The sequence below is a fragment of the Chionomys nivalis genome, chromosome 4, assembly GCF_950005125.1.
Source record: "Chionomys nivalis chromosome 4, mChiNiv1.1, whole genome shotgun sequence".
Taxonomy (NCBI): Eukaryota; Metazoa; Chordata; class Mammalia; order Rodentia; family Cricetidae; genus Chionomys; species Chionomys nivalis.
Genome location: NC_080089.1, coordinates 59,887,250 through 59,912,828, shown reverse-complemented (window position 1 = coordinate 59,912,828; position 25,579 = coordinate 59,887,250). Strand labels below are relative to the sequence as shown.

At 47.1% G+C, this 25,579-nt stretch overlaps 1 protein-coding gene across 2 annotated transcripts; it reads right to left on the bottom strand.

Moving 5' to 3' along the window:
* Positions 1-2,591: 2,591 nt before the first annotated feature.
* On the bottom strand, positions 2,592-25,579 carry Larp6 (La ribonucleoprotein 6, translational regulator). 2 transcript variants are annotated; one of them, XM_057767516.1, is made up of 3 exons: positions 24,946-25,579; positions 12,506-12,713; positions 2,592-5,180 (listed from the first exon to the last, which is right to left on the bottom strand). In XM_057767516.1, exons 1-3 carry the CDS (start codon positions 25,143-25,145, stop codon positions 4,113-4,115), a joined length of 1,476 nt encoding a protein of 491 aa, XP_057623499.1. In that variant the 5' UTR covers positions 25,146-25,579; the 3' UTR covers positions 2,592-4,112. The 2 variants fall into 2 exon arrangements, with proteins under 2 accessions (XP_057623499.1, XP_057623500.1); XM_057767517.1 differs by having other exon boundaries at positions 2,593-5,180; positions 12,506-12,716; positions 24,946-25,298.

The following is a 25,579-nucleotide window of genomic DNA, read 5'->3' as shown; positions in this document are numbered from 1 at the left end:
GTCTCGGTGACTGGAAAGGGTGATGTCACTTGCTGAGATGGGAGGTCAAGAGCAGGAGCAGGTAGGCACGGGAGCGAAGGCAGGGCGGGTCCCGAGGTGGTCATTTGGACACGTGTAGCATGTTGTTGCTCTGCCAGCCCCTGAATGGGACATGCCCAGGGGAATCCATATGCCAGCACAGAGCAGGAGGAGTTGGTTTTCATTAAAAAGAATGAAACATCTGTAAAAATACAATTGGCTGAGTTTCCTGGCCAAGCTGTTCAAGAAAGCCAGCTGTGCTAACAAACAGGAAGGCCATGACCCAGCCTGAAGGTCTGGCCAGAGAGATAGACAGTACAGGTCCATCGAAGCGATCGGGCCTCTGGCACATTGTGACTGTAGTGACATCTACAGAAGAGACCAAGACCAGGCCTCGAAGGAAGGGGAGAAACGGATGTCAATACTGCCTGCCCTCTACAGTGACCCAGGGAACCTCACGCCAGAGCCAGGTAAACCAGACCTTCCTACGGACGGGCTCTGTAAGTTCTGTCAGCTGGAACCAAGGTTAGAATTCCTGGGAAAAGGCGCAGGCTGTCTTTGGAGGTGACTGGAGAGAGGACATGTAATTAGATCTATAAGACACTCCTGTTATTTCAGGAGCGTCTACCTGATTGTCCTCTACTGGCTACATGGGGGAAACATGAACTAAATGAAGAAATGACATTTTGGGGGGTCAATTAGTTACTAGAAAAGCCCAAGCCTAGAACTCAGATCTGCCGACCCCCACATTCAGAGCCATACAGAACATCCACAGGGTGGTTTTGTAGAGGGGAAGTAAAGTCCACCTGTACTCACGTATAAAGATGAAGGTCTTAAAAGTAGCTGTGGTGCACATGTGTTCACCCAAAATAAAGTTCAGTGACCGTGTGGGAGCATCATGGGGGTGGAACAGCACATGGGAGGCCCTGAAGGTAAGGGCTGGAGATGGCCAGACAGACTGACAGCCAGGGAGCACAGAGGGTGGTTACAAGGATGGATCGGGCAGCAGCAATGGTCAAGTGATGGGGGTAGGGCTGGGGAATGAGGCACAGGGAGTGTCTGGAAGGGGCTATGATCCCTCACAGGGTAAGAAGGTCTCACAGTCTGGGGTCTAGACACAAGTCCAGAAAGTGGAGAATCTAGTTCCTGCAGGTATTGTCCATACTGACTCTGGACCTTAAAGGGAATACCGCTGTGGAATATTTGTTTACACTCTGTGAAGAAGTGTCAGTGTGATTGGTTGATAAAGAGTTGAATGGTCAGTAGCTAGGCAGGAGAGAATGGGCAGATTTCTGGGGAGAGAGAGAACTCTGGGAAGAAGAGAAGCAGGGATTCACCAGGAGTCTCTGAAGAAGCTGGGCATATGGTACAGAGCAGAGATGACTGAGCCACGTGGAAGAATGTAGATTAATAGAAATAGGTTAATTTGAGTTATAAGAGCTAGTTGGGACAAGCCTAACCTAACGGTTTTATAATTAATAACAAGTCTCTGTGTCATTATTTGCGGGCTGGTGGTCCCAATGGAAAAGAACAACAACATATCCCTTTCCCAACCAGGTAGTCATCTGCCGATTTGGATACACCTGTGCAATTTAAAATGCACTGCTGGAGTGGGGAATGGAGCTCAGTTGGCCAGAGTGCTTTCCCAGAATGCACCAAGTCCTGGGTTTGTGCAAAAAGCTACATGCAATGGTAGTGTGTGCCTGCAATCCCAGCATCCCAGCACTAAGGAAATGGAGGCAAAAGGACCAGAAGTTCAAGTCATGAATTCTCAGCTACATGGTAATTTTGAGGACAGCCTGTCTCAAAACAAAAACATCCCAAAGTTGTCTTTGATCCATTTCCACAACTGCTTGAGGTAAGTGTTGCTTTCCTACCTCTGCAGCTTCATGTGTAAATTTGCCAGAATAGGAGCTTGTGGAGATGCTGAGGATGATGGAGCTGCCAAACTCACAAACTCATGACTGTGTTACATGGATGTAGATGGCAAGGCTCAGCAAGGTCAAAACCATTGAGTGTGGCCAGCAAAATGTCTCAGAGAGTAAAAAAGCTAGGGATGCAAGCCTGATGACTTGAGATTGACCCTGGGAGTCCCCAGTGGAAGGGGACAACTGACTCTTGAAGCTCACACCTGTAACTCTTATGACCTCTACACATTCTCTCTCTCTCTCTCTTTCTCTCTCTCTGTCTTTCTCCCTCCCTCCCTCCCTCCCTCCCTCCCTCCCTCCCTCCCTCCCCACTCCCCAGCTTTACCAAAACGTGAAAGTACACATCTTATATACACCCACACATAATAATAATGATAATGATGACGATGATAAATCAAAAAAAGCTAGCTTGGGGCGATGGTACATATGTAGCCTCCCTAGACTGAGGCTAAAGGATTGATATGGATGTTTTCCTTTGTTTAGAATGTTGGTTACAAGTTGTTATGGATAATGGTCAGGAAAAAAGCCAAACAAACGAGATTCGATTCAGATTTTTTGTTTAAAAAAAGGAGGGGGAGTAGTGTGGGACAATGGTCTGTACCCTGTCACTCGTGTTTTAAATAAACACTGATTGGTCAGGAGCCAGGCAGGAAGTTTAGGCGGGTCAATGAGAATTCTGGGAAGAGGAAAATTTCAGTCTGCAATCATCACCCAGACAGAAGGAAGCCAGACACAAAGGAAGCAAGATGTTGACTGCCTCGCCAAAAAAAGGTACCAAACCCCATGGCATACAGACAAGAATTATGGGCTGATATAAGTTATAAGAACTAATTAATAAGAAGCCTGAGCTACTGGGCCAATCAGTTATTAATTAATGTAGACCTTGGTGTATTTCTTTGGGACTAAATGGCTGCAGGACCTCAGTCACCAGGTTGGGAGCTTGAGATCAGCCAATGCTACATGGCAAGACTGTCTCAGAAAATACCACCACCAGCACCACCACCACTACCAGCCTCATTATCACTACTACCACTATCAGCAGCAGCAACAAAACAAACCCCAGAACCTTCAGTCCAGATACAGGTTAGCTTCCCACAGGAGGTCTTTTTTTCTTCTTTAAATCTGGATATATATAATCCCAAGAAGAAAGAAAGTAGTTGGGTGTGGTAGTACACACCTTTAATCCCAACACTTGGGAGGCAGAGGGAGATTGACCTCTGTGACTTCAAGGTGTGGTAGCACACGCCTTTAATCCCAATACCCGGGAGACGGGAGCATGGCGTCTGAGCTAACTTCCTCTTCCTCCCAGCATTCTGTTCTGTTTACTCCACCCACCTATGTTCTAACCTATCAGGGCCAAGCAGTTTCTTTATTAATTAACCAATGACCTTCCTCCATCACCAAGGATTCCTCCTTTGGCAGTTTCTCGACCATTTGGCCTGGTATGGGGCCTGGAAATACGTGTTTCTAGCAAGTTCTCAGGTGATGCCAATGCTGATGGTCTGGGATGCTGTATGGACATCAGCGGAAACTAAAGCTGCCTGTTCTGTGAGACTCACTGTGAGGACAGACCTCCTAGGCTGCCAGGATTCTCCAGGTGAGTCCAGGCCTGCACAGGGCTACACTGTAGGGTAGACGGAGAAAATATGTCCTTGTTAGGTTCCTTGTCCTGTGACCTCAGATACGGGACTCCCAGTGGGTGTTTAATTATTTATTCACTTCACAGGGAATAGACAGTCCTATAAGACACCATGCTATTGGCTGAAGGATTTGCCATTGAGCAAAAACTCCTTCGAGGTCTCAGGAGCCCGTGCATGGTCTGACAAGGACAGACAGCTCAGTCATTGCAGGAAAAAGCCAGTCCCAGCAGACAAACCCACTACTACATTTTCCCACAGCCCTTCAGAGCCATCATACTCAACACATGCCAGGTATTATCAAAACAGCGGCCATGCCAGGAGCAAGAAGCCCCAGCCAGAAGATGATCTTAAAACCATGGCACACATCACAATTTATATACCTTACAAATCTATAAATTACAAGGTCTACACGGATACAAAAACTTTCTAAGGGGACTGAGTTCCATTCTCTGTCATGCCAGCTATTTGTGAGGACCTTGAAAACAAAGTTTGTTTTTAGCGGAGCCGGTATTAAAAACAGAAGGTATTATATACAGGCTCGGTTTCTCTCGTGTCCGCCATGGAAGCCCCTAGTGTTGTCGGGGCCTCGGGGCAACCTCAGCACCCCTACAGGTAACCCATCTGCAGTCTGCATCCTTCGAGACAGCAGGGGACTTGCCCCTGGACTTTTCTCTTGCGTCCCCATCTCGGCTTGGCGCCGTCTGCGAACCCAGGGACTGCCTGAGGGGGTGACACTGCTGTCCGAAGAGTAATCCGTGCATTTCCGGAAGCTCTCGGGGCTGGTGCTGAAGTTTAGTCTGCCTTCCTCAGCCAGGGGAGATTTTCTGGAGACACCCTTGCGCTGGGCCAAGGGGCTGCTCCAAGGGCTTGAGCATGGGGAGGCATTTGGGCTCAGGAAGATATTCTGGTGGCCAGAAGGACTGAGCTTGTTGGCGGCCATATGCCGCCTGCCAGCCATAGGAGAGGTGGGATTGCTCTCAGGGTCGGAGGAACTGTTGGCGGAAGACTCATCCCCCATGTACTGCAGCTCCTCCACTCTCTTGTTCAGGGACCGGCTTAGGTGGGTACCAGCTGTGGGCTCATCATCATGGTTCTTATCTTTGAGGGGTTTCTTTTTGGGTGGCTTCATCCCGATCAAGACAGCTTTCATGTTGTCCCTGCCCTGCGATTCACTGACCATGAATTCGTGGGCTTTAATGGCGGCCTCCACCTCCTCGAACTCCACAATGGCACACTCTTGGGTCCCCACCTGGCTGTATCGGCTGCTGATCCTCCGGATGTCAGGAGGCAGCTCTCTGCCAGGTTTGAGGATCCGCACCGATGTGATGACTCCGAAAGTCCCAAAGAGCTTGAGCAGGTGCTCCATCACCTTCTCCTGCACCCTTCCATTCTTCTGGGGCGTGGCCAGGGCCCATAGCTTGGGGGACAGGTGTAGATCATACACCAGCAGCATCTTGCTGGGGAGGTTCTCATTGGGGAACAGCGGCACAGGAGTGGTCCTCCTAACCTTACGGTGGTCTTCATTCAGCTCCAGGGTGACCGAATACTTCAAGGCATGTGCTGTGGTTCTCCAGTCCCGCGTGAGGTGTTTCACCTAAAGAACACAAAGCAGGTCTGAGTGGGTATCTCCTCTCCTTTCCACACTTGTATGTGCTACACCCTCCCCCTTCCTTCCTCGCCTCCGTAACACCAATGACTAGAGTCATACCTGGCGTGGGAGACACTCAAATACCAGTCAGAGAATGAGTAAATAAAAATGTTCTCCAACCATGTCTTCAGTGGTTTCTTTCCTTAAAAAATGTTTAATAAACTTCATTATAAAAATTGCAAAAAATATCATACACTGAAATGAACCAAACCCAAAGTCTACGTACCTCGATGAGCACTTAGAATAGCTATTCTGAAGCGGTGGTGCTGCGCACTGGGTTTTATACTTTTACTATCAAATGTGTTCACGCAACTATCTGCCACCCAAACCGAAGAATCCACAGAAGAGTTAGAACTTGAATAGTCAACAGCTTTAGATCCTCTTTCATAACCCATGTCCACTGCCTGCATCCGGCCCATCACCGTCCTGACAGGCAGCCTTTCCTGCTCCCTTCTCACGCCTTATACTTCACTCACGGGCGTCTTTGCTCACGTATATACATTTGCTATTGGCTAGATTCTGCATATGAGAGAGGACATCTTTCCTTTCTGAGACTGTGTGATGTCACTGATACTATACATTCTAAGACCATCCCTTTTCCTGCAAATGTTGATTACATTGTTTTCTTTACAGCTGAGTAGTATTCATATATATATATATATATATATATATATATATATATATGAATATCCATTCATTTGTTGGTGGGCAGCCTTGATTGTTTTCAAGTCTTTGCTATAGTGACTAAACCCAGAAGCTCTGGTCTCTATTCAGATTATTATTATTATTATTATTAGCAGTAGTAGTAGTAGTATCTACAGTACTGGGGATTTAGCCTAGGGCATCACGCATGGAGCTACAGCCCCGGCCTTTCTCTCTTCAGCTTCAGCTTCAGATCAGGATAGGTGGGTTTGGAGCAGTGCTGGGCCGTGGAGTACACGACAGTAGACATTCTCCCAAGTTCACAGGTCAGATTCTGTGCTCTCTAGAACGGAGCTGCTGTGTACGTACACCCAAGCCTCACCTCCATCCACTAAGAAGACTTGGAAAATGACTCATCCTCTCAGGATCCAACCTCCTCATCTGAGCGCTAGAGATATTACAAATGTCTACTTCGCAGTGCTGTCACAAAGATAAAAGAGGACTTTGGAGATGGCTCCGATAATAAAGTGTTTGTCACGTAAGCATGAGGACCCGAGTTTGACTCCAAGAATCCATGTGATAAAGCCAGGCAGGATGACATATGCTCATAATGCCAGCAAGGAGGAATCAGAGACAGGCTTGCCATCCAGCTACCACTCAGCCAGTTCCAGGCAGGGAGGGACCCTGGCTCAAAAAATAAAGTGGTTGGCTTCTGAAGAATGATACTTAAGATTAATCTCCAGCTACAACATATCTCACTTGCACATGCGTGCACACACACACATGGGTTAAATGAACAGCAAAGACTGAGAGAGACATATTTGTACACAAAATTTAAAATAACAGTTCACTCACCAGGAATACTCAGTAACAATGTGCTATCATTGTTTCAAATATGTATGTCACTAGTGAGTTTTGGGCAGTATTGGGGACTGAATACAGAATGTCAGGTGAGCAGTCTTCTGTGAGCTATAGCCCTAGCCCAGATTTTTCTCTGCTTCTTTGCGATAGGGCTTCACTCTATAGCTCAGGCTGCACTCAAACTCATGACCCCTTCAGTCTAGGTCTCCAAAATGCTGGGACTGGAAGTAGTCACCACCGAATGTGCTGCTTGCTACTTTGAAAGCATTTGGAGGGTCTGACATTTTTCTGAAGCTGTGATGGACTGCTGATGAAGAGAAGCCTCTCGAAGATCTTTCCCATTCCGCTGTAATCTCCCCCAAGAGTAACAGGCACAGGCACGATGCGGAATTACATCGACCTGGCCCTCTTGAAAAATGATGAAACAACTCTTCCCCTTCTCTCCCATGATGGAAACTCTATATCGATGCTGCAGTATATGAAAAGCTATATTTATTTCATAAAACAGCAATTTTGCGGAGGCCCACTTCCAGTGCAGGGTGTGCCAGGGAGATGAGTCATTCCAGAGAACTGGTGGATGTGGGTGGGGTGGGTAACCTGATCCTGGATGGGGAAATCACCCAGAGTCCTCTGAGGCCAGGCCCAGGAGGCTGATTGCAGAGGAACCAGGAACTCCCTGTGCCCCTGGGCCTCAAATAGAAAAGGCACAGAAAGTAAGAAAAGAAGGCTTATTACTTGGGCAGGTCAGGGAAACATCCACAGAGTCCCAAGTCCTGACTGGCACACTGCAGGAGCCTGTGCACTGTCCACTCTGGCCTGTGGCCTCTTGTTATCAGCCTGAAGAAACCTAGGTCACCTACAGAGTCCTTGGGCTGATCACTATGGTACAGAGAAGCAGGCCTGGGCCTTCGGCTGGCTTTCTAGTGAACAGTCAGTCAGTTGGGAATCCAGAAGGGGTTGAGATGAATGAAGGGCACTCTGAGGTTGTAGGAAAGCCAAGGTCTGGCATGATGGAGCCATCTGTGAAGACAGCTGGGAAGGGAGCACACGGGAAAGGCAAAGAAACTCCTCCTAAAGCCTACTGACTGGGAGAAGATCTTCACCAACCCCGCTACAGACAAAGGTCTGATCTCCAAAATATATAAAGAACTCAAGAAACTAGACTTTAAAAGGATAATTAACCCAATTTAAAAATGGGGCACTGAACTGAACAGAGAATTCTCATCAGAAGTTAAAATGGCCAAAAGAGACTTAAGGTCATGCTCAACCTCCTTAGCGATCAGAGAAATGCAAATCAAAACAACTTTGAGGTAGGTTGATCCCAATTTTTCTGAGAAACCGCCACACTGATTTCCAAAGTGGTTGCACAAGTTTGCAGTCCCACCAGCAACCTACCCCTGGACCCAGCAATAGCACTCTTGGGAATATACCCAAGAGATGCCCTATCATATGACAAAAGCATTTGTCCAACTATGTTCATAGCAGCATTATTTGTAATAGCCAGAACCTGGAAGCAACCTAGATGCCCTTCAATAGAAGAATGGATGAAGAAAGTGTGGAATATATATACATAGAGTACTACTCTGCGGTAAAAAACAATGACTTCTCGAATTTTGCATGCAAATGGATGGAAATAGAAAATACGATCCTGAGTGAGGTAACCCAGACCCAAAAAGAAGATCATGGGATGTACTCACTCATAATTGGTTTCTAGCCATGGATAGGGGCCACTGAGTCTATAATTTGTGATCCTAAAGAAGCTAAACAAGAGGGTAAACCCAAGGAAAAACATATAGATATCCTCCCAGCTATGGGAAATAGACAAGATTGATGGGCAAAAAATTGGAATCTTGGGGGGTGGGGTGGGATGGGGATGAGGGGTGATGGGGAGAGAAAAGTGTGAAGGAAAGGATGAGGGGAACTGGGGGAATCGGGGTGATTGGGGTCAAAGGAAGGTTGGATTGGGGAGCAGGGAAACTCATACCTTAGTTAAGGGAGCCACCTAAGGGTTGGCAAGAGACTTGAACCTGGAATGGCTACCAGATGCCCAGGGCAATGTCCCCAGTTAGTTCATTGGGGCACCTGAGGATAGGGAACCTGAAATGAACCTATCCTATAATCATACTGATTAATATCTTGCATATCGCCATAGAACCTTCATCTAACGATGGATGGAGATAGAGACAGAGACCCACACTGGAGCACCGGACTGAGCTCCCAAGGTTATAATGAGGAGCAGAAGGAGAGAGAACATGAACAAGGAAGTCAGGACCATGAGGGGTGCACCCAACCACTGAGACAGGGGGGCCGATCTATTGGGAGCTCACCAAGGCCAGCTGGACTGCTACTGGAAAAAACATGGGATAAAACCGGACTCTCTGAATGTGGCGGACAATGAGAGCTGACGAGAGGCCAAGGAGAATGGCACAGGAACTTTCATCTGGCGATGGATCGAGAGAGAGACAGAGACCCAATTTGGAGCAACCGTCTGAGCTCTTAAGGTCCAAATGAGGAGTAGAAGGAGGGAGAACATGAGCAAGGAAATCAGGACCACGAGGCGTGCACCCACCCACTGTGACAGTGGAACTGATCTATTGGGAGCTCTCCAAGGCCAGCTGGACTGGGACTGAATAAGCATGGGTTGAAACTGGACTCTCTGAACAAGGCGGACAATGAAGGCTGATGAGAAGCCAAGGACAATGGCACTAGGTTTCGATCCTAATACATGAACTGGCTTTGTGGGAGCGTAGCCTGTTTGGATGCTTACCTTCCTGGACCTAGATAGAAGTGGGAGGACCTTGGTCTTCCTGTAGAGCAGGGAATTTGGACTGCTCTCTTCAGTATCGAGAGGGAGGGGGAGTGGACTGGGGGGAGGAGAAGTGGAGTGGGGATAGGGGGAGGGGAGCGGGGGGAGGGGGCAATATGTGGGAGGAGGGGGAGGGAAATGGGAAACGGGGAGCAGTTGGAAATTTTAATTAAAAAAGAATAAAAAAATGAGAAAAGAAAAAAAATTAGAATAAAAAAAACCAATAAATTGAAATAAAAAATAATTAAATATTAAAAAAAAAAAAGAAACTCCTCCTAAGCTTGAAGTCGGAGTATGGAAGCATATGCTACCTTCTCTGGAAGGGTGAGAACTAGGGAGGACCATGTACTACCAGAGAAGAGAGCTGTAGATGGCTGGGAAACACACAGAGGCAAGAGCCAGGTCCCCTGGGAAACCCTGGTTACTTTACGGGCATCTCAGGTTTGTGTCTCTGATGCTTTATGATAGTTTCCGGTATCACAGCAGAAAGGGAACCAGGGGGCTGGAGAGATAGCTCAGCATTGAAGGGCTCTGGCTGCTCTTGTAGAGGACTTGAATTCAACTCCCAGTACCCACATGATGGCTGCCAACAGTCTATAACTCCAGTTTGCAGAGGACCTGACGCCCTCCTCTGGACTCTGAGGGTTCTGCATACACATGACACACACACACACACACTAACACATACTCACATAAGCTGGTTTTCTTTTAAGGAAGAAGTTCGGCCTGTGCAATCGCTAGCACATTATAAGACTGTCAGAAACTCTGTGTGATGATTGACCATCATTGTCAACCTGACTGGGCTGAAACTTTCTACAGAAACAAACCTTTGGATGTGTCTGTGAGGATGTTTGGGTAAAGATTTAACTGCAGGGGGATATGAGCCCTAAATGTGGAAAGTACCTTCTCAGGGCCAGAATCCCCAACTGAACAATAAAAGAGAAAGCAAGCCAAGCTGCAGCACTGACCCCTCCCTGACTCCTGACTGTGGGTGCCGTGTGACCAGCTCCTCACAGTCCTGCTGCCAGGCCTTCCTTGACATGATGGGGTGCACCTTCAATGGTGACCCAAAGCCTTGTGCCGCATTTGTCAGGGATTCTGTCACAGTGATGAGAAAAGGAACTAAAGCTTTGTGATGTTCCCATGTTCGTTGCCTTCCTCTGATGTTTCTCATTGAGATTAGCAAGAAGCTGTCTAGAAGGGAAAGAGTGTCTGCTTTGAATTTGGGGGTGTCCACCATGCAGCTGGTTTTAAAGAGAGAAGGCTCCCGAATGGATCTGTAAGTGGCAGCTAGGAAAGGAGAGAAAACCAAGGTGGCTCTTGAAGCCCTTGGGGAGTGCAATAGGGGGGCTGTGCAGAAGATCCCATTAACTTTTTCCCCAACCCTGAATGTGTTTTCCATGTCAGAGCTTGTTCTCTGGACACAGAGCATTCCTTCCCATCTGGACCTTGCGGCTCCTATTCATCCTTCAAGACCATATCCCAGCGCCACCACTCCAGAAAGATGTCTCAGTTCTGTTCATTGCTCTGATCAGCAATGATATCAATGAGATATCAGCTAGTCCCCAGCTATCTTTACGTCTTCCATCAGTTTGTCTGGGATCACCCTGTTGCATTTCATAGATCTCTTATCTTTTGTTTGACTGTAAGTGTTTCAAAGAAAGACTGAACACCATATTTATTTTGTACCCCTTGCACTTAGCACAACACTCATCTAATACAAAGAAGAATATGTTTGGTTAATGAATAAAAGAAAAAGAGCCCAAGGAAAGGGCAGAGTGTACCAGAGAATCAGGCAGAGATGAGCGCCAAGGTGCGGAGCTCTTCCCCAGTGCTCTCTCATAAAGTGCACAGACATCTTGGCCAGGACCCACTTCTTACGTGGACCCACTCCTTACATAAGCTGTTATGCAACAGGCTGCATGGAGCTTCTCCATTCTAGTAAATACACTCTCCTCAAGGGAGATAAAGAGTTATCATTCCAACTGGTTAGTCAATCCTCTGAGAGGAGGGAATTTAAGGTCCAAGTTCTGCTTCTGTCCACAGCAGAGACAGTCTCCTGCGTGGCTGCACTCTCGGCATCTGTCACTCTGGTACACAGAGTTCCCTTCGGTATCACACAGAGCAGAGCATGCTGGAGTCATGGAGGAGGACTTTCTCATCGAGTTCTGTGTGTTCTCTCCCATTCCATACTGACTCAGATCATCAAGTGGAAAGCCTGAATGAGTGTCAAGGCCATTCTAGACTGATAGGCATCTCTGGAGGGCTCCAGGACCCCTGTTCTGGCATAGCACCCTCTGGGCATCCATTGTCTCGAAAGAGGACCGCAGTTTTACTGAGAACAAGTATTAGCACTTCTTAATAATCACCAGCTGAGATTTGTCCTGGCACTCAGAACCCTTTATGTAGCATGCAAGTATATTCTTAAGAATGCTCTCATAACCCTGATGTGTGTGTATGTGTGTGTGTGTGTGTGTGTGCATGTGTGCATATATGTGGGAATCAGAAGCCACTCCTGGGTGTCATTCCTCTCAGGATCCATCTGCTTTGCTGTTTATTTATTTAAAGACAGGGCCTCTCATTGGCACACAGCTCACCCGGTAGGCTTAGTTGGTTTTCCCCTTAGTCCCACAGATCTTTTTCTCCCTCCCCAGCTCTGAAATTACAGACATGGAACCAAGCTTGGCTTTTATATGTGGGTCCTGGGGATCAAATTCAGGTCTTCATGCTTACATGAAAAACATTTTATTGCCTGAGTTAGCTCCTTATCACCATTAAATCCCTTCTCCTGATAATTTTTCTCTTTTTAGGGTATCATAATTAATTAAAAATTTGCTGGGCAGGAGGGTCCATGGCTGGGGTTGTGGTGGAGCACAAAACAAAACAACAGAACAATGTTTAACACCATAAGGTGTCCACACCCCAGAAACGCCCAGAGTAGCCTTTGAGAAGCCAGCCTCACCTTTTTGAAGGAGGTGAGCAGCTTGACGCTCACGTAGCCCAGCTTGTTCCTCCGCACGTGCTTGAGCAGGAAGGCGTCCTTCTCCAGGTTCTCATCCGAAAAGTAGAACTCAATCTGATCCACCAGCTTCCTGATGAGCTCCTCATCCGGGGGCTTCCACTCCGGCTCCAGTTCCTCACGCTCATTCTCACCTCCACTTGTCGTGGCACTGCTGAGGTCAGAGGGAGACAGCGAGTTAGGTACCCTCCAAATTGTCACCCTCCAAATCCACATCAGGCCCCAGGGGCCCAGAGCATGGCCTTATCTGGAGTCAGGCACTGTGTATGTTAACATAAGGGTGAGCCCATTGTGGGGTAGGATAGCCCCCATTGTAGAGTAGGATAACCCTCAATATCATGCAGATGAGGTCCTCATGAAATCCAGGGACTTGGGTATGGGCACACACAAGAAAATGGCTATGTAGGATGAAGGTGGAGATTAGGGTGACAATGAAAACCAAGTCGGCCGGGGAGAAGCCTGGCACATCTTCCCCAGTACCATGATAACGAGCATGTTCCTGTTCCATCTCTTCCTTCTTCTTCCACTTCTAAATGTACATGTTCTCCAAGCATCTATCCTTGAGTGGACATTTGATCCTATCTGAACTGGACCCCTCACTTAGGACCCCTCACTTAGGACTTCTGTGTTGGTGATATACCATCTAGCATGCACCTGGTTGTCATAGCAACTCTTGGAAGTTAGATTGGTCATATCTGAATTGTCTTCCTTAAAGGTAGTTAGCCACGTGTCCATAAACTACTCAGAAGGTTCTGTCCTCAAGAACCCAAGAAGTCAAGCATTTGTTTTTAACAAGTATAATGGGACTGAGGAGATGGCTCAGTTGGTAAAGTGTTGGTCACATGAATGTGAGGACCTGAGTTCAGATCCCCAGCACATGGTAGTGCCTGACTACAATCCCAATATTAGGGAAGCAGGGACAGAAAGATCCCTGGGTTGTTGGCCTGCAAGGCTAGCCAAATCGGTGGACTCCAGGTCAAGGAGAGTCTCTGAGTCAAAAACAGGGTAGAGCGCAGGCCAATGTCGACCTCTGACCTTCACATATGTATACATACAAACACACCTGCACAAAAGTAAACTAAAAAGGGGGGATGGGAGATAGTTACACCATCTACTGAGAAGTCTGTGTCACTCAGATGCCAACAAAATGTACGTGTCCCCAAATGACACACACAGTTTTTGTCTTCCTTCCCCGTCTTCCCACCAGATGTGATTTTTAGAAGACAGTAGAACAGATCATAGGGCCTGTCCTGGAGCCCTGGGCTTTCCAAGACTCCACTGTGCCAGAGATGCTCCATATAAAGACCAAAACCTGATCTGTTATCTGGTTGGGGGAAAAAAGTCTCTTCCTTCACGGCCATGTGGTCACAGCCACGGGGGAGTACAGCTCAAACGAGAGCCAGTGTCCACTCAAGGGTAGATGTTTGGAGGAAGTGAACATTTAGAAATGAGAGGCAGATAAGTGGGAGGACGAATCAGGGAAGACCAAGTCACCTATGCCCAGAGGAGAGAGGGTACGGAGTAGGTGGACGATGGTGCTAAGTCCTGTGGTGAGTGCCAGAGGATGAGATGGAGCCTGGGAGCCCAGGCAAACATGCTCTGGATGGGTGTCTCTGGAGGGGTATTGCACAGGGGAGGACTCTTTCCAGCTTTGTGTCAGGTGGGAGACAAGCACTGTGCAGGGAGGAAGCAGACACAGGTGGCCTCGGGAAGTCCAGGGCTCCCACCTGGGTCCTGAGAGGCAGAGGTTCCGCCCGCTGCCCTCTTTCTGTCTTGCTGTGTTTATGAGTTTACATTTGATTGGGCATCAGTTGCTCCAGTTTGGGAATAGAACTTATTGGTCTGTCCCTTCCCTCCGTGGTCCATTTGTAGTAATGCACCAGAGTCCAGCCAAAACTGTCCACTGGCCGTCGTCATATACCCCGCCCTAGCCCTTGCTAGTAGACACTCTTGGTTGGGCTCAGAATCCCTTGGTGTCTGAAGTCATTTTCACTGGTGTAGTCTGAAGCCATTCCATTATAAAATGAGAATTTGGGGTCACTTAAATCCCATGGCCTCTTCTTCCAATGTTGAAATGTTCATTTTACTGTTGGTTGTTTACTAGCCTTCTTCTGTCTGTCTGTCTGTTTTGGGATTTGCGGATAGCTTCACATAGTTCAGGCCAGCCTCGAATTCACTATGTAGCCAAGGATGGCCTTGAGCTTCTGATCCTCCTGCCTCCACCTCCCATATGCTGGGAGTACAAGTATGCACCATGATGCCCAGTTTACACAGTACTGGGGATCAAGCCTAGGGCTTTCAGAACGCTTGGTAAGCATTCCCACGGTGGAGCCATATCCTGGATCTGTTCGCTTTGAGAGTACGTTTAAGATGGTTTCTTACTTCATTGGTATTATCTCAATCGCTGCTCCTTACACAGATGTGTGCTGCACCATCCCACCTTTCACGGTCTCTCCTTCCACTTCCAGCCTTCCAAATCTAATTGGAAGAACTTCTACTCTATTTTCCATAGTTTATTACCTCACTCTATGCTACAAAATAATATTCCAAGTGCTGTCTAGAGATGGCTAGAAACATTGAAAGTTAATCTAGTTTATTATTGTGGTTGTGTAAACACGTTCCCTGCAAGGCAGTGATTTGCTAGAATAACATTTGTTTAAGGGCTGGACAGGGATCAAACCCAGGGTCTTGAGCATGCTAGGCAAGTTCTCCACCACAGGGCCACACACCCGTCTCTTTCTTGTTTTTGTTTTCGAGGCGGGTCAAACAGTGATGGTCAGGGTAGCCTTGATGGTACTGTTTTGTTCAGGCTAGCCTTGAATTCTCCAGATCCTGGTGCTCCACCCTCCATGTGGCGGGATTACAGGTATGCACTGCCATGCCCAGCTCGGGTTATATTTATTTTCTGAATGCGTCCTGATAGTTAAGTGACTATGTGAACTGATCTGCACTTATCCTTCCCTGTGAGCCAGCTGTCTTTGTCTTAGTAGTGAAGGGCAGTTGCTGATCCTCAGACTGCATCTTCCTGCTATTTTTTCCTTGAAAGAGCCCGTGTGTGTGTGTGTGTGTTCATATGCATATGGACTCATGTGTATGTACTGGTTTTATAGGTGGGTCACCATGCCTGTTCCACACTGATGTGGGTACTGGGGATCCAAATTCTGCTCCTCATGCTTGTACAGCAAATGCATTGCCGACTGAGCTATCTCCCCAGCCCTACACTGTTCCCTTTTAAGAGCACACTGTTCTTGTTTGGTGGATACAGTAGCTTAAATTCCCTCCCAGGGTACTGACTTTTAAAACGCCACCACCTCCGTGTTCTGTGATGCCTGTTCTTCTAATTATTTTCCACGATCTTGCTTTGCTCCAAGTGACTAATAAACAATTCACTTTTCATTTAAAATTTCAATAAGCTTATTTTAGGATAGGTTTAGAGTTGCAGGAAAGTTATTAAAATAGCACAGTGGGTTCCATAGGCCTCACACAAGGCTTATTTATTATTAATGTCTCCTAATACTGCGGTGCACTTCTTAACGAGGATAATTATGCAGTATCATTAGCTGAAGTACATAGTCTAGACTTTGACCCTTTCCCCCTGACGGTTCCCACCCAGGAATCCTCAGGATGTGCTGTACTACATGTCTCCCCGAGGCTCCTCTTGGCTCTTAATTTCTCCAGCTGTCCTTATCTTTGATGACCTTGACAGTGTTGAAATGTACTAGTTAGGTATGCTGTGGAATGTCTTGCCATTGCTGTTTCTCCGGTGCCTCCACCACAGGTATTTTAAGACATGGGAACTAGGGATGAGGACCGCAGAGGTAAACTTCCATCCTCCACACATCACATCAGGATACAGTTAGCCACAGGGCTTTGCACGGTGCTGGTCAGGTTTCTCCACCGAAAACCATTCGTGTCCCTTGGAAGCAATCAGGATCCCTTGCTTCCTCTTCAGGGGGGAAGCTAGCTCCTTACTATTCAGTTGGAAGGGGGAGGACCTGGTACCTTGCTTAGTGGGTTATATGGCTCCCCTATAGCTCTGCACCCTTGTTGGCTCTCTTCCTAGTTGGCTCTAAACACTTGATGGGGGAAGGCTTCAACTGAGAGCAAACATGCTGAGAATCACCCATCTGAGCAGAGAGGCTTCCCCCTCCAGCTCCCCCTTAGACTCCCTGAAACTCAGCAATACAGCCAATTTCTTAAGAAATGACCTCACTTCTTTGCTCCTGCTTGGCAGTACCTGCCATGTTGCCTGACTCTCTTTGCTGCTAGACAGGTTGGAAAACAGGTCTAGAGGGAAAATGTAAATTAAATTACCCTTCAGACATTGCTTTTCTTTTTATTCTTGTATTTGCATACATTTCCCAAGCAGAGCCTTTCCCTGTTCTACCTCCCACCTCCTCCCACCTCCCGTGCTGTATTTCGGGTTCCAGCCTCCTCCACACAATGCCACATTTCGTATTGTAAAGAAGCTGTTAGAAGGTGCAGCTGTACTACCCACTGCAACATGGTTCCCATCACCCACCGAACAAAGCCTACAGTGCCTAGCTCTGTATTCAGATGCACTTTGAATGGAGCTGTCTCCCTCGTGCAAGCTCATCCCACTTGCCTCCGTCAATGACTTTTGGTCCAAGCAAACAAAGACCCAAAGCTTCCTCACTTCCTACCTTTGCACAAGCTACTCCTGACTCCTTGAATGGCTTGTCCCCCTCTTAGCCATGCATCTCCAAAGTGACTTTCTAGGAAGGAAATCACCGTCTCTAATGCTTGTCTATATTTGTATCATCACTCCTCATGTGTATATCTTATTAGCACCCTGAATCCTAAGTTGAAAGGTAGATGTCATGTCGGCTTCTCTTATTTTAGTACCATTTAAGAGACTTGCTCATAGTAGGAAGTTTTAAAAGTATTTATAGTATAAAGTAAATAGGTTTTGCTATGGTAATTTATATCTACGGAGACCTTTGTTGTTGTCTGTTTTTGTTTTGTTTTGTTTAGAGACAGGATCACTATGTAGCCTTGACTGGCCTAAAACTCCATTTATAGACCAGTCTGGCTTTGAACTCATTGAGATCTACCTGTCTCTCCTTCTTAGGTGTTGAGATGAAAGGCGTGTACCACTATACCTGGCTCTCAGAGACTGTTCTAGAAAGGAAGTTTAATTACTAGTAAATATATATTAATTGCTCTTAAAGAAGGCTTGAGGGTACAGATGAAGCTCAGCTGGTAGGTGTTTACCAAGCGTAGAGGGAGTCCTGAGTTTGATCCCAGCACTTCATAAAGTAGGTTCGGAGATGCATGCCTGCAGCTAGAGCTCGTGAAAAGTGAAGGCAGAAGGATTAGGAGCTTAATTCTCCTCAGCTACCTAGAAATTTCCAGCCAGTCTGGGCTATGCCCATCTCAGAAAAGAAAAAAAAAAAAAGACAAAGTTTTATATTTAAATTCTGCTGTTCACATAAAACATTGTAAATTGAGAAAAGTCTTTCACCATGGCTATAATTTGGTTTGAAATCAACACAGAGGGTAGAAATTGGATCAAAATTGACGATTGGCTTTCAGAAGGCAGTCTTATAATATTTATCTCTTTTTATAAGGAATTTGGAGTAAAAATGAGTAAAATCTCCAAAGCTGTTTTTCTCATAAACTCTCAACCTAATGTGGATGTGTTGACTCAGTGGTTGACCAAAAGACGTTCTGAGAAAGGAAAACACCCAGATGCCCGTGGAACCACAAGATCCTCACCAGGACGTCCAGCCCAGGGAGAGTTTGTGCATTTATAGTAAATGATCTATTAGAGTGTTTGGGCCACAAAGATAAGGAAATCGATAACAATGACAAAGAGGCAATGAACACAAAGGAGAAAGAAACACCACGTATAAACCCTTCCTTTCAGAACTGTCTGTGCAGCGTTGGTTTATATTCACCTCTACAATAAGAGAAGGAATCAGAGTTAGTTCAAAAGAGGAAAGTCAATGTGATTAAAAATATACAGACATCAGAGGGTTCTGGGCTGAGGAAGGAGCTTGCTCAAAGCCCTGGGTTCAGTCTTTAGCACTGCAAAAAGACAAGAACAAACTGTAATAGTTGGGATCGAGGAGATGGCTCAATGATTAGGAGCACTTGGGGCTCTTGCAGGGGACTGGTTTGGTTCCCAACACCCACATTGGGTAGCTCACAGTTTGACTATTAACTCCTGCTCCCGGGAACCCAATGCCCTCTTCTGGCCACAGATGGTACCTATACACACAGGAGTCACACACACACACTAAAATAAGTCTTTTTTCCCCCTTTCTTTTTCCTTTTCTTTTTTAAGATAATGGCTCTTCACTGAGTTCTGTGAAAAATATCTGGATATGCTCTCAGCTTTGGAAAAGGTGTCAAAGGAACCCTCAAGCTTTAGATGCCCCTGGTGTAGGTATGTGCTGCATGGCACTTCTCAGATATTCTTACAGACAACATAGGGAGTCAAGCTTCTCAGTGTGAAAAAAAGAAAGTAACAGCAACATCTTGTAATGTTAAAACTGAATTATTATACAGATGTATTTTTAAATGCAGTGCTGTGCCTGGAAGGACCCTAAGGTGACGATGCCCTGGTAGAAACAAGCCCTTCTTATTTTAGGCCTTGCTTTGTAAATGCTTTCTCACTCGTGTTTCAGAAAGTCCTGGATTCCTGTGGGAATGGCTAATTTCCATTACTGGCACAGGAAAAGTACAAATTAAGCCTGGAATATGGAGTTCCTGAAAGGGAGGTTCTGCCCGAAACCAAGAGGACGCGTCCCCAGAGGGTGTGTGGGTTGAAGGGCCACCTCCAGTTACGTGATAGACAGTCTAAGCATTCAAAATTATGGCTGTCACTAGTTATGATGAAAGAAAACAAGTAAAACCCATGAATAAACATGAGGGAAAGCTCACGTTTGAGACAAGGCCTTCATTTAAAGCATTCAGTAAGACTGTTAACACTGACACAGAAATTAAGATGAGCTGATTAACTATTTCCTCTGGCCTCATTGGGAGGAACCCTAGTCAATCCAGAAGATAAGGGGAAGCTCTTTTCCAAAGGAGAGGGGTTGGAGAGGTGACTCTGTGGTTAAGAACACTGACTGCTCTTCCAAAGGACTCAAGTTCAGTTCCCATCACCAACTTGGCATCTCACAAAACACCTGTTTACTCCAGACCCAAGTATCTAATGCCCTTTTCTGGTCTCTATAGGCACTGCACATATGTCCTGCACAGACAAAATATAAAACAATGAAACAAAATTTAAATTAAAGCCGGGCGGTGGTGGCACACGCCTTTAATCCCAGCACTTGGGAGGTAGAGGCAGGTGAATCTCTGTGAGTTCGAGACCAGTCTGGTCTACAAGAGCTAGTTCCAGGACAGGATCCAAAGCCACAGAGAAACCTTGTCTCGAAAAAAACAAAAACAAAAAGAAAAAGAAAACAAAAAACAAAACCAAAATTTAAATTAAAAACAAGTATCTCCCATCAAAAAAAATCTGTAATTTGGTTGCTTTTCTGATGAATTTTATCAACATTTAGGGAAGAATGAATACCAATTCTTGTGAAACTCATCCCCAAATGCTGATTGGACAAAATACTCCTGAATTTGTTTCACAAATATTACTCCATTATTAAAGCCAGATAGAGGCACTACAAGAAAAGAAGTTATAGTCCAACACTCCTGAAGAGCACAGATGCAGACAGAGTTCAACAACAGATGAAAAGGATTGCTATCCAGTCGTCAGAGAGTGGACCTGCAGTCCCAGTTGCTTGGGAGGCTCAGGCAAGAGGATAGACCACTGACCCTAAGAGTTCATCAGCCTGAGCAACATGTTGAGACTCTGCCACTTTAAACTAAAACAGTAAAAAACAAAATGACTGGGTCTGTAGAGACAGCCCAGCAACTTACACACCACTTCTCTCGCAGAGGACCAGTGTTCATTTCTTAGCACCCATGTAAGGTAGCTCACAACCACCTGTAACTCCAGCTCTAGGGGTATCTGATGCTCTCCTTTGGCATCTGGGGAAGCTGCATGCCCATATATACACAATTAATGCACATTTTAAATTTTAAATGAAAATAAATAAAAGTATCACCCATCATAATCAAACAGGACTTAATCCTGGAGTGTAAGGATGGTTCAATATATTCAAATAAAAAACTGGCATATCACATTAATAAATGAAGGGCAGGAGGACCACAAAGACAGATTTGTGTGATGGAGATGTCTTTAACCAAATAGTCAAATTTAGCATCACTAGTGGTGAGACGATGTCTTCTGAGGCGATGTAACAGTGTCAAGGAGCAGTCTATGGAATACTCTTGCCAAAATGTTAGTCCAGCTTCAATTAACACATTAGCCCCTAACTTCTGCCTCTGTAGAAAGTCTATGGCACAAAGGAATAAGTTAATGAAACTATGAAAACTGATCTAAAAATGAGACATTTGAAAATGTGTCTGGTCTTATATTAAAGCAATAAAACATTAGAAAGAAAGAGGTTAAGAATGTTCCAGAACAGGACTTCTTCAAGTTTTCCCCTAGAAAATTTTTATATGACTTCAGATATACAGGTATGTAAATTAAACATCTATTGGTGATAAATAATAAAGACATTTATTTTGAAACAATTCATTGGTAATACTTTTTAAATGGTATTTATGTGCATGGGTATTTTGCCTTCATGTGTGCCTATGCACTACTTTCATGAAGTGCCCAATGCATCCAGAGGATCCTCAGACCTGGAATCACAGATGGTTGTAAGATGCCATATAGGTACTTGGAATCAAACCAAAGTCCTCTGAAAGAGCAGCCAGCACTCTTAACCACTGTGCCATTACTTCCACTCCCTAATTTTATCATTTTATTAAAAACAAAATAAATTGGTACAATGGTAGGATGTACATGCTTGCTGTTACACAAGGATAGAGCCTGGGCTTCTATTTGGAACTTCAGGATGAAGGGCACTGTCCACACTTTTCAGAGACAATTATCATTTCGATTAATATTTTTCATTGCCAATGCTGACGACACTGCTTTGCATAAATATGTAATGCAAAGTGGTAGAAAAATGTCTAGAGCATTTCAGAATTAACTGGAAGCTCTGTGTCAATGCCAAGCCAAAACTCATTTAAAAGTATTTCCGTGAAGCTCAAGTCAGCAACCCAGATAGCAATTTTTAAAATCAGGGGTTGGAGAGATGGCTTACAGGTTAAGAGTGTTGGCTGCTCTTCCAGAGAACCTAAGTTTGAGTCTCAGCACCCATTGTGGGCAGCTCACAATCACCCACATTTCCAGTACCAGGGGACCAGACACCTTTCTCTGGTCTCTGTGGAAACTTGAGCTCATCTTCACTCCCACACATACAATTAAAAATAAGATTTTAAAAATGAAGTCTTAAAATTAAACAATTAGAAATTAATTTGATGTAACCAAAGAATGACTAACTAGGAAAATATAGAAGTTCTGTGTTTTCCATAATTAAACCATCATGTTTCTATGAGAGCAGAACACTCTGTACGAACAGCAAAAACACCACAATCACTACCATCCCATAGTCTTGAATCTGAGTTGAGGTGTTTGGGGCAGCATTTGCTGGCATTTGGCAGTGTGGCAGCATGTGCACGGAAGGATGTGCGCACTATACTGGGAACCAGGGCTGCAATAAAGTCACAACATGGGTGAGCACAACTAGTAACACCTCATATTGGCTAAACATCTTTTATTGTTGCTAAATTGTTGAGAACATTGCCACATTCGGGGAGTGATGCCCTCTTCTGGCCTGCATGGGCAGCTGCATTCCCCACCTCCCACGGTCTGGCTCAGCCTCTGTCTTTACAGGTTCATCATTTTTGAGAAGCTCTACTCGCCACTAAAAGATTCTTTAGAAACAACACACTAGGCAAACTCCGCCTGAACTGACTGGCTGTAGAAAATGTGGGACGCTGAACATGGAACTTGACTGCTAAGCCGATCTGGGAGGTTACATTAGGGAATTCCTGCTCATTTTCCAAGTTGGTAATGGTAGTATTAACAGCTTCCTAGGGAACAACCCTGTTAAGAGTTGCAAGATGAAGTATTTCAGGTGTGACTCAAGGTCCAACATACTTTCACACGGTTCCAGAGGAACCGAGCATGTCCTATGCATCTAACAAACACAACAAAATAACAACAGTAACGGTTCACTTATTCCTTGTAACAGTTCATTTATTCCTTGTCTAGGAACAGGACTAGGTACTACGGGTGTGGAAAGGGCTGAGACAAAGCCCCTGCCTCCAACCAAGGGTCTCAGTGTCTCACAGAGGGGGACCTGTGGCTTCTCACACTATGAAGTGAGGGTACACATCCCACACGTATTTCCTAGGTGCTGGTCCATTCTGGTGCTGCGCCCGAAACTACAGGCACAGAGCTCAGAGACCTTCGAGGGAGGTGTAACTGTGGATTTAGGGCTATAAAAGGTGTTAGACCTGAAATGCACCGAGTACCAGAGCAACACAGAGAGGGAGCAGCCTAGCTCACTCAGGGAGGGACACGGGGACTGTGGGGAAGAGGGAGATATTTGCATGACTGACAAGAGGGCCAATAGGAAACGGAGAGGTGGGTGGGCAGAAGCACGCAGGTATAAAATGCTCCGCCCACCCCTCACACCACCACACTCAAGGGGACAGTGCCCCAGGAGCATGGGATAAGACAGAAAGCAGCCATGGGCTGAGGGGATGAGGTAGGACGGTGTTAAATCCTCAGCAGATTTAGGAACTGGGGCTCCCTCTTCACTGGGAGCCTCCGCCAGTAGAGTAGCTGCTGCCTCGCCATGCTGGGTCCAGAGAACAGCATTATCCTGGCCCTGGCTGAATCTCCCCGTGCTCTAGGTGTCTGCTCTTCAGGCTCTGTCAGCTCACTATTCTGAAGATTTCAGAGGGATTTCAGAGACCAGCTCTATGTCAGCAGGCAATAAAAGCGCTGCAGGCGGAAGGCTCCATGATCCTTGAGCTGCTGGAGCTCAAAGTAATGAAGGGAGGCCCTGGAGTGACCCCTGAGGGATGAGGCCCCAAGGATCAGTTTTTCCTAGGACTCCATAGAGAATCTTTCTAGGACCTTAACCTTGGCTAGTTAGGAGGGAGCCGCTTTTGCCGTAGTCACTGGCACACAAAGCCATAAGGTATTTTTGCCTGACCTCTGAGGTTATCAGGCTCGGCGGCTGTGTTTATATGCTCATCATTTTTATGCTGGGCATAGAGAGAGCTTTTTGGACAATGATGCCAGGACACTAATTATGTCATCATTCTTGCCCTAAGCTGTGAGACTGGCCTTTCTCCTGTGACAGCTGCCTCTGCTGACTGGGCCTGAAAGTCTGGGTTCCAGACCCTTTTAACCAGGGTCCTGTCTCTTTTAATTGGGGATGGGGCAGCCCCCTGGAGGAGGCCCCAGTATGCTCCCATGCTGCAATTGAGCCTTCTCTCGGTGATAGAGAGGGTACTTGCGCAAAGTCTTCACAGCTGCTCAGCATCTCAAAGGAGGACTCTTACCAAAGGCCTCTTGGCATTCTCCAGCATTTGCTAGTGTCATTGCTCTGTCTCTTTTCTCCTCAGCTCCATGCGGGATATCTCTTTAACCGCAATAAGAAAACAAGGTTGTGAAGGGCTTAACCATTAGCGACGGGTGTCTGGCTGAGGAGATAGCTCAGGGCCCAGGGGCAAGGTCAGATGGGTGCCACACCAACTTCAAGCCACTTCTCAGCGAGCAGGGAGAGAGCCAGCCCCTGGCCCACAAGGCAGGCAAGCAGCCAGACAGAAACAGAAACCCCCAGACTCCCAGGGAGGTGAAGCAGCAAGGCCCTCAGCCATGTCTACTGAGGGCAAGAGAGCTCTCTCCATCAGGAAATCACCCCTGCTGGAATAACCCCCATTAGCATGTATCAGCTGTGCCTGACCTGTGCCCACCCAGAGAGAAGCGACTGGACTGACAAGCAGAGCAGGTGATGATGGTGATGAAGGCTTTTTAGGACCACTGACATCAGCCGGAGGCCCAGCCTCAGGGGGAATTCCAGGCTGGGTCAAGTGTCTGGTGGGGTGCATCCACCGAAGGGGGCGTCTCCTTCAGAAGTAGAGCTGGTGATGATGGCCCATGCAGATATCCTTTTTGGATCCCAGACCACCCCCCACCCCGCCCCCGCAAGTCCGGGTCCCTCAGATCCCCGCCCCCATTCCAAGAAGCCTTGTCAATCACGAATCAAAACCTGCAGAGGGTTGGGGCACAGACTGCCCCCCAAAAGCGGGCTCTGACTCAGTCTGCAGCCTCCGTGGCGGGGCTGAGTCAACCCCTCTGCCCTGGTGAGTTGTCGCACACCGGAGCCCCATGTACCCCCGCCAGGCCGCGCCACCTCGCCTACCTGTGCCCGCGGCTTGGCTCCTCCTCGCTGGCGCTGCCCCAGCCAGGACTGAGGTACCGGGCTGGGTCCCCCGCTGCCTGCGCCGAGGTCCCTTCGTCGTCCTCCTCCAGATCCTCCACGTCCTCGGCCTCCTGGATGGCGACACGGATCTGCACTGTGGTTTCGGGCCCGGGCAGAGTCTGGTCGCTGATCTGGGCCATGGCTGGCAGGGTCCCCGCGATGCGAGGCCGGGCCAGCCGGGCCGCCGCGATAGCGACGATCGCGCGTGGGCGGCGCGCGCGCCGCTGCGACTCGGCCCCGGGGAGGGACTGGGGTCGCGATCCGGCCCACGCCGCACCGCGGGCACCGCCCTGAGCGCCCGCTCAGGGACGACTCCCCGAGCTCCACAGGCCTATCCCGGGGTAAATCCCAGACCGAGTCCTTCCCTGCGTCCCTGTCTGGTGGCGCTCCAGCCCCACAGCTCCCTCCTCCCTGCCGTGCTCACAGACACCGCTCAGCTGGTTTCTGGCTTTGGACTGGACTAGTGGAGACAGGCGCAAGTCAACAGCTCCCCGGCTTGTCTCCCTTGACAGATCCGCCAAGGTGAGAGAAAACACAATCTCTATCGTTGGTTCCTCTAACATAGCCGCCTTAA

Bases quoted from the DNA above. Each gene is read 5' to 3' on its own strand.
- Larp6 (XM_057767517.1), bottom strand. From the start codon at position 25,145: ATGGCCCAGATCAGCGACCAGACTCTGCCCGGGCCCGAAACCACAGTG. The intron at 12,717-24,945 runs GTAGGCGAGGTG...CTCTGACCTCAG, and splicing joins GAGCCAAGCCGCGGGCACAG to CAGTGCCACGACAAGTGGAG. The intron at 5,181-12,505 runs GTGAGGCTGGCT...TGTGTTCTTTAG, and splicing joins TGCTCACCTCCTTCAAAAAG to GTGAAACACCTCACGCGGGA.